General features: G+C 28.4%; 3 protein-coding genes across 7 annotated transcripts; 1 reads left to right on the top strand and 2 right to left on the bottom strand.

Moving 5' to 3' along the window:
- The first annotated feature begins 6 nt into the window (after nucleotides 1–6).
- LOC117235246 (nucleolar protein 12) lies at nucleotides 7–1863 on the top strand. 4 transcript variants are annotated; one of them, XM_033497106.1, is made up of 4 exons: nucleotides 7–366; nucleotides 941–1072; nucleotides 1146–1251; nucleotides 1307–1863. In XM_033497106.1, the coding sequence occupies exons 2-4, from the start codon at nucleotides 966–968 to the stop codon at nucleotides 1793–1795; spliced, it is 702 nt and encodes a 233-aa protein (XP_033352997.1). In that variant the 5' UTR covers nucleotides 7–366; nucleotides 941–965; the 3' UTR covers nucleotides 1796–1863. The 4 variants fall into 4 exon arrangements, with proteins under 4 accessions (XP_033352997.1, XP_033352996.1, XP_033352995.1 ...); XM_033497105.1 differs by having other exon boundaries at nucleotides 895–1072; XM_033497104.1 differs by lacking the exon at nucleotides 7–366 and adding an exon at nucleotides 569–679 and having other exon boundaries at nucleotides 895–1072.
- Nucleotides 1792–3368, bottom strand: LOC117235245 (endonuclease III-like protein 1). The gene is made up of 2 exons (XM_033497103.1): nucleotides 2451–3368; nucleotides 1792–2271 (listed from the first exon to the last, which is right to left on the bottom strand). Exons 1-2 carry the CDS (start codon nucleotides 3318–3320, stop codon nucleotides 1864–1866), a joined length of 1278 nt encoding a protein of 425 aa, XP_033352994.1. The 5' UTR covers nucleotides 3321–3368; the 3' UTR covers nucleotides 1792–1863.
- A 1131-nt stretch (nucleotides 3369–4499) lies between these two features.
- Nucleotides 4500–7565, bottom strand: LOC117235079. 2 transcript variants are annotated; one of them, XM_033496760.1, is made up of 3 exons: nucleotides 6968–7565; nucleotides 5527–5715; nucleotides 4500–5406 (listed from the first exon to the last, which is right to left on the bottom strand). In XM_033496760.1, exons 1-3 carry the CDS (start codon nucleotides 7229–7231, stop codon nucleotides 5170–5172), a joined length of 690 nt encoding a protein of 229 aa, XP_033352651.1. In that variant the 5' UTR covers nucleotides 7232–7565; the 3' UTR covers nucleotides 4500–5169. The 2 variants fall into 2 exon arrangements, with proteins under 2 accessions (XP_033352651.1, XP_033352652.1); XM_033496761.1 differs by having other exon boundaries at nucleotides 4500–5352; nucleotides 6968–7564.
- Nucleotides 7566–8228: the final 663 nt, after the last annotated feature.

The following is an 8228-nucleotide window of genomic DNA, read 5'->3' as shown; positions in this document are numbered from 1 at the left end:
ATGGTTTCATAAAGTCACTTCCATGCTATGTTTGCTCGAGTATTATTCGTATGTAATTAACACAATTGTGGAAGATACAACCAAAACACGTTAAATGATAATATTTTGAGTATTTTAAGATAATTAGATGCTTTAGGATGTACTATCTATAAACGTTATTTCAATAATACAAAATGTGTTAATATAATTAAATTATAACCTAAATACCAGTAACGCCGCGTTTACTGACCAGGGAGTTTACTGTGTTAGCTAACCATCGCTGCCACCATAAGTGGCTTTATAAAGAGACACTGATATGTATTGTAACAGACTACCGAGACTACTAGACTGTATTTTAGTAATGTGTTAAATAAATAAAAAGAAACGGTAATCTTATAGAATAATTATGTTAAAAATTATTAATAAGTGTAAAAAAACTTCAAATAAAAGATACTAACTTTCATTTTGTGCAATACATTTTTCTTTACTTAAAAATAAACGATCCTTTTTAATCTTTATTAAGAAAATATTCCTGAAATAAAGTATACATAATCGTCCATGAATTATAACTATTTTAGAAGTAATTTCTTAAGTAGTATATTGTAGTACACCTTATACTTGTAATATATGTGTCTTCAAAATTTTAACAATATCTCTAACAAAATTTCTATGTATTAAGTGAACAGTATTGACGTATACAGTAAGCTTTAAAAACTTCTATTTTATACATATTTAGTCTTTAATTTTGTAGTATCTCCTATGTAAATTATGAAATGTATTTTGCAAAATTCTGTCATCTGCGAATGCTCATCTGATTATTTTCTTAAATTAATAAAATGTTGAATAACAAAATTTTAAATAGTCTTGTTTTTATATTAGTTCAATTATTATTTTACATTACTTTTTGTTATGTAGACAATCTAAAGAACTGTAAAATATAATTCTTACCGATATAACCTAGAACTAATATATATTCACACGTGCACATGGCGCCACACATAAAAATGCAACCGAAATTGCTCAATGTGAATAGAACGCGGAATCAGCCAAAGAAACGCAAGATTACTCTTGTATTTGATGAGAACAAGAGACGGTACTTATATTAATATCAATTGTGGATTATATAGATTATAAGTTATATGTACATTTTATACTTTCAAATGCAGAGAATTTCTGAAGGGGTTTCGTAAAAGGAAATTACAAAGGCAACAGAAAGCTAAAGACGAATTGCAACAACAATTAAAAGAAGAACGAAAAAGAATTAAACATGAGGAAAGTATTCATATGAATTTTATTGTGATGCAATAATAAAGTATTGCTTTTACAGGCACGAGAACGTTATAAAAAGCTATTATCAAGCCGTGATGTTCCTGAAATTCAACAACTACTATCTCAAGAAGAATATGAAACAGAAGGACATACTGTCAGTATTTTGGAATTAAATGTTGCAGATCTAGCAGAGAAGAATGCATTAATTGGTGAAAATAAAGGCACTGATGAAGTGGAAAGTAATGAGACAGAAGAGAGTGATAAAGATTCTGAAAATGATGAAGAAATTGTAGGGATGCCTTTAAATGAAAAGAAACAAACTAAAAGTTTGAAAGAAAATGTAAAAGAGAAGCAAATTGACAATAGAAAAGATTTAAAGAAAGCAGTAAAAAGAGCTGCATTGAAACAAGTGAAGAAGAGTAAAGCATTCCAACAAAAGCAGAAAATGGAACGTCAAAAGAATAAGAAAGAGAGTATGAGGAAACGTAAAAGAGTTGAAAAAGCTAAGAAACGTAGTGGGAAATTAAAAAAAAAGTTAAATCATTAAATCATCTCACAAAGTTCTTTTTTAGATATTGTAAATAAATATAATTTATAATAAACATTTTTACAATACTATGTCTTTTTTTTCATACTGCTTTTTGTGCTAGATGGACATATATCTTTATTTAGGCATTCATCACATTTAGGAAATCGTGGTAAACAAATTTCTTGTCCAAATCCAACAAGTAAATAGTTTACCTCGCTCCAGAGATCTTTGGGAAGCCATTCTTCCACTGCAATTCGAGTATCTTCTGGTATTTTAGTTGATTTCTTTACCCATCCTAATCTATTACAAATACGATGTACATGTGTGTCCACTCCAATACCGGAAACTTCACCCCATGCTATTTGCATACATATATGTGCCATTTTTGGTCCTACACCTGGTAATTGACATAACTCTTTCAGAGTCCTAGGAATATCACCATTGTATTTCTCAATTAAAATTTTTGAAGTTTTCTTAATATACTGTACTTTTCTCTGAAAAGTAAAATTTCTTTTGGTCTGACATACTATTTAAGTAATTCTTTACTTCTTTAACATCTAATAAAATCTTTTTTATGATTTTATACTATTTTAATATATCTTACTTACATAATAATTAAGTATTAACAAACCACAATATTAAGTTCAAGTAATTACTAAGATATAAATTATACCTTCCAAAATCCAACTGGATATATAAGTTTTCCAAGAGTATCATCAGGAGTACCTGATATTAATTCTGGAGTACAACCATAAGTAATCAATCTTTGCATGGCAGCATGAGTAACTTGATCCTTAGTTTGACTACTGAGCATCAATGCTATTAATGATTGATACCTAGCAACTTTGGCAGTAGCATTTGGATCTATACATTTGTGACAACCCATCTCATCTACAGGTGCTGTTTTATGTTTTCGCATTTCCTTAACATTTTCTAAAATAGTTTCCCAATTTAATGGCATCCATTTATCTTCTACGGTCTCATTTTTCACAGTTTCATCTTGTAAATCTTCAACTTTAACTTCATTGGGTTTTGACTCAGTTGCATTTTTCATTTCTTCATATTCTATCTTTACTGGTGTACGCTTTTTTTTCACGGTTTTATTTTGTAAATCTTGAACTTTAATTTCGGTATTTTTCGAGTCGGTTACATCTTTCATTTCTTCATACTTTATTTTCACTGGTGCACGGTCTTTTTTCACGGTTTCATTTTGTTGTAAATCTTCAATTTTAATTTCACTATTTTTCGAGTTAGCTGCATCTTTCATTTCTTCATGTTTTATCTTAACTGGTGTATGCTTCTTCTTCACAATTTTTTTTGGTGAAGCATCTTTATCATCAAAATAGCCCGATGTTGTAGATATACTTTTACTGTCACCTTTATTTTCAGATCGTAAGGACCTTGGCTTTGTAAGGACATCAAGCTTTAACTTTTTACTCATTTTATAAAGGTTACGACGCGATGAAGTATATGTTAGAGCTCTACTTGAGATAAACAAAAGAATGTCATGTCGGTAAACAGCAATATAATTCAAAGATAACATAACCTTCCGCGCTTCTTCCGTGATTTGAACTAATAATTTAAATTTCTGCGCATGCGTAGCAATATAAAAATTGATGATCTATTTATACTCATCAAATGCGTATATAAATACATACTACCAGATACTACTAATAGCTACTAATTAAATATATATATTAAATGATTATATTAAATCAAATATGTTGTATTTATATAATAAAATAAATATAATATATTGTAAATTGAAGTCTATTGTTATATTTTCAAAAATCCGTACACGCGAAGAAAAAGTGGAATAATAAAGATTTAATAAGACTATATGTCATTTTTTAATTATTTATTTTTCTTATTTAATAAAAATACTTACATAAATGAATGAATAAATCATTAACTAATATAGTATGGATTTCACATAAATAATTGAAATAATATTATTGTTAATGCATATTCATTCTATGGTAGCATTGAATCCAGACAGATACTTATTTAATTTTTTTGTTTTAAATATTCATATTTGTGAAGTGTTATTTTAACGAATTATATTACATTATAACGAATAAAATAGATCAATTAAAAAAAAAAAAGGAAAAAATGAAACTTATATATAAAAAAATGAGTGATAGACAAAAATTTAATGATATTATTTTATACAATGGAAATTGTTCTTTTGTTTTGTAAATGCAATTTCAAATTTAAGTAAAATTATATATATAAATAAAGATTATTATTTAGAAATTTCAATAATCATTTAAAATTTGTAGCTGATAGTCAGAATGGCTTAACCACAGATTATCTTATATATACATAATATTACCCAGTCTCAATAGGTATACGAAAAGTCAGTAAAACAGAGTCCAAAATTTCATCAAAGTGTTAAAATACTTATATTGTAAAAAGTATTTATATGTATATTAGTATATATATAATATATATATTATATTATATATATATATATACTAATTAAATTGTATGTAATTAGAAGTATTAACTATAAATAACATAAGTATAAAAACGATAAAGTAATATAACAAAAATTGTGCAGTGTATTTCCCTTCACTGCTCCATATCACAACCATACCAATTTATTTTGAAAAGATGGGATTACTTTGTATTATACTTTATGTACTTTATCCTAATATATACACATACCTTTATTTTCCTAATACCACCTTGTGTTAGAGCTCATTTTTTCCCATATACATACATATAAGGTGAGCAAATAGTTTGTTACAAATATTGTCAGTCACACTTAATGCTGCCATCATATTAAATTGGGCAGAATAATACAAAATATCGTTTGTTTATACATGCATTCATAACTGGCCAATTCAGACCAATAATGTGCTAATATAAATTACTATTATATCAAGACAACCGATATTAGTATTACTATTAAACATGCTATGTATTTAAATAATAATCAAAATAATATATTTTTTTAAATAGCTTATATTGCATTGTAAATAAATTCTTCTAAAATTTACTATATGTAATATCTGGATTCAATGCTTATCTAACATATTACCAATGATAATGGACGGAGTGGAGGAATGCATAGATACAAACTAAAAGGTAAAATTTAAGAAAAATATGGTAAATGATATGTTACGCTATGACTTGTGCTGATAATTTACAGAAATAAAATTTCTTACATTTTAAAGTCAGGCAAAACTGTTCAAATAAATTTATATGTATCGTCATCAATTAAAATTACTACTAGAAAAGATAAAGAAAGAATAATTCGCCTGTGTAAATAAACCACATAATTCACAAAAATGACAAAAATTGTGATTAAGGTTGGTTCACATAAAATTAAAAGAATGTTCGCATCGTGTGTTCTTACTACACATCGACGCATTTAACCTTTGTACTCAACCGGGAATCTGATTAGCAATGGTATTAGGACCAGTGGAGACAACCGAAGGAATTGTAGAATCCTGCATTAAGGTACGCGTTTCTTCTTCCTGATCAGAAAGTGGTATTGCTGGAGTATCATGCGAACTTGTCTGCTTCAGCTTCAGTTGACTCGGCAACTCCGTTAGTACCGGCCCGTACTGCGAAGTGGAACCCACCAGCAAGTCAGTTGATGGATTCAAACCGCCCAACATCTTTCCTCATAGCAACGCGTATATAAGATAAAGAAACGTACGAGCCAAAACACACATGGATGGCTTCCGGTAAATAAAACCAAACATAAAATATAAATCTACCAAACAAATTGTGCCTACCTGACCACTACTTCCAACCATTCCACCTCTTGGAGATTTACCACGACGGAAGAAATGCAGCCAGGCCCAACCGAAACCCAATAGAAGCCCTACTAACATCATGCTAGCACCTAATGCTATGGAACTTTTTGCAGCATCTTCAATATGTTCTTCAACGCTTGTTGCAGATGTAGTTGGATTCTCGTTTACCTTTATGTATAATTATTTTTGAATTTAGTTTCATACATTAGGCAACAAAAACACATAAATAATTGATAAAATAATTTACTCTAGAAGCATGAAAAAGTCGATTTTATACATTTTTATAAATATATTTTGCATGAAAATGCATAAGCAATAATGATAGTATTTTGTGTCCTTCTTATTTAGTCTTATACAGAGTTGACCATTCAACTGGGGCTGGCTGTAGCTCTGATTTTGTTGAAGATAGAGAAAAATCGTGGAGAGAAATATTGAATGTGTAAAATCTATGTTCACAGGTATTTGTTTCCTTTCAATATGCAACGTTGCACTAGAAAACTGCAATTACATTCTTTTTCTAAATGGAATTCTATAATTTTTTATAATCATTCAATTCTCTATAAAGGTATTAAGATATTTGAAAATATCCTTAGTTTAGAAGATACTTTAATTTTAATTTCATAAAATTTAGTTTAAGAAAGATAAGGAAAACATAAACGCAAGCATTCTGCCCTGTATGTTTCCTTGTTTCTCATAATCAAAGTTTCACAAGATTAAATTTGAGATATCTATTAAACTAAGCATATTTTGACCAAAGTACCTTGACATTTTCTTGTAGAGTATTAAAAAATAAATATTAATGAAAAGAATATTAACTGGTTAATAAAAAATTATAGACTTCTATTTGAGAAAGAAGTGCAATTGCACTTTCCCACTGCATTGCATTCTAAAACAAAAGTGAGTTCTCTCTATAATTTTTCTCTATCTTCAGTGAAATCTGAGCTTGGTCGGTGCTTGAAATTGTGGTTTACCCTGTATATTACTATATCAAATATATACATATGTATGTATAATATATATCTATAATATATATGTATAATAAAGAAGATAATAAAAATAATGAGCAGATATGAAGTATTAAAAGTCAATTTTATAATGAATATTTATGTATTATTACTATTATTATAAAATATTCTTTAATAATGGAAACCAATGCAAAAAAATTATTTTCCTAGAATGTAAACCAATAGAAATTTTTTGGAATAAAATAAAAATTACTGTCAGCTTTTAAATACCAAAGTAACAAGACACTTGTTAATTAAAGTAAGGCTATGTACTATGTATACATCATGCATTTACATATTTTGAATACAAAGACAGATCATGATTTCATTTAAATATATGTCATGCTGCTATCATCTATCAGAGATTAAAATACTCATAAATACGAAACATCATAGTGTAAGAAGGTTATAAGTACCTTTCTTATGATCTCTATTTTATTTTCTTGTGATGTGTCATCGGATACAAAACTGACCAGCATCATCGTTAAACCAGCAATGAAAAAAGATAAAGCAACCGAGAGTAATACCCATTCGAACCATTTCCTAGAGCTGAGTTTATGTCTTGATATAACTCTCCAGAAACCACTTCTTAAACTGCTACCACCTACAGCACCGTCACCTCCGCTATCATATGTGTAACCTACTGTTGTAGGTTGATAAACAGCACCACTATCTGGCATATCTTCTCGCGAAATATACGCAATTTTTACAATTTTCTCGGCCCACGGATGGGCACTTTATAATCACGCGTAAAACTTTTAGTTAATTCTATTGATAGGAGATGGGTAAAAAAAATGGTATTACCCAATACAACGCACAAAGTGATATTATTCCGTTGTTAACGTGTCAACTTTCGATCAATGCTTCTAATTACTTCTGAACTTTTATTTCGTGCACTATAATGGTAATTTTTCACCCTTTTCTTGGTATATACACACGCATATGTATATATATATATATATATTCGCAATGCAGATACAATGTGCAACTATGATCAGGTATGACATACAGATGCCCAGACGTCATGTATCAAAAACCTACTACGTATGTCATAGATATCACGGATTAGAGTTATACCAGTGATATCAATGTTAGAGATTATACTATAGCCGCATGGTGACACCATAATCGGATTTCATACGATTACATATTTGATAGTTACAGATTAATTTTGAGAATAATAATAAAATAATTACTAACTCTGTAAAAGACATTATACGAACTTCAAGATTGTTCTACTGATGAATTAATGAGATAAAATTCTCGTAAAAACGAAATAATTTCCAAGCTGCGTAATAGATTTTTATTAAACGAGATTTTTATTAGAACATAATATAGTAAAATATAAAAGATAATTAACGAAATGTCCATAATTGTTATTGTAGTTAAATAAAAAAATATTAAGCGCTACATGTTTAAGAAAATGTAAGTTAATAATTATACGGTTTTATAACTAAGTCCAGATGTAACATGTGAATCTACATTCTTATCTTTAGTTTAATATGACACCTGTGATAGTGATAGCGGTTTTATTACTTCACTATTATATCATACAAATAAGATAAGTTGTTACACCCAAAAACTATACTCCAGAACACATAAAAATAAACGATTTATGAATAAACGTTATATTTGATTCGTTTCCTATTTTATGTTTTCTTAAAAAAGAAACCGGTT

The sequence above is a fragment of the Bombus vosnesenskii genome, unplaced genomic scaffold (assembly GCF_011952255.1).
Source record: "Bombus vosnesenskii isolate JDL3184/JDL3185 unplaced genomic scaffold, Bvos_JDL3184-5_v1.1 scf7180000013314, whole genome shotgun sequence".
In the NCBI taxonomy this organism is placed as follows: Eukaryota; Metazoa; Arthropoda; class Insecta; order Hymenoptera; family Apidae; genus Bombus; species Bombus vosnesenskii.
This window is presented reverse-complemented; position numbering and strand designations above follow the sequence as displayed.

What these genes read in the sequence shown, in the direction of transcription:
- LOC117235246 (XM_033497106.1), top strand. Translation starts at nt 966, where the DNA reads ATGGCGCCACACATAAAAATGCAACCGAAATTGCTCAATGTGAATAGA. An exon ending in TTTGATGAGAACAAGAGACG is followed by an intron (nt 1,073 to 1,145) that starts GTACTTATATTA and finishes TTTCAAATGCAG; the next exon opens with AGAATTTCTGAAGGGGTTTC. An exon ending in GAAAAAGAATTAAACATGAG is followed by an intron (nt 1,252 to 1,306) that starts GAAAGTATTCAT and finishes TTGCTTTTACAG; the next exon opens with GCACGAGAACGTTATAAAAA.
- LOC117235079 (XM_033496760.1), bottom strand. Translation starts at nt 7,231, where the DNA reads ATGCCAGATAGTGGTGCTGTTTATCAACCTACAACAGTAGGTTACACA. An exon ending in AAATAGAGATCATAAGAAAG is followed by an intron (nt 5,716 to 6,967) that starts GTACTTATAACC and finishes TTATACATAAAG; the next exon opens with GTAAACGAGAATCCAACTAC. An exon ending in TGGTTGGAAGTAGTGGTCAG is followed by an intron (nt 5,407 to 5,526) that starts GTAGGCACAATT and finishes CTATGAGGAAAG; the next exon opens with ATGTTGGGCGGTTTGAATCC.
- LOC117235245 (XM_033497103.1), bottom strand. Translation starts at nt 3,320, where the DNA reads ATGTTATCTTTGAATTATATTGCTGTTTACCGACATGACATTCTTTTG. An exon ending in ATCCAGTTGGATTTTGGAAG is followed by an intron (nt 2,272 to 2,450) that starts GTATAATTTATA and finishes TTTACTTTTCAG; the next exon opens with AGAAAAGTACAGTATATTAA.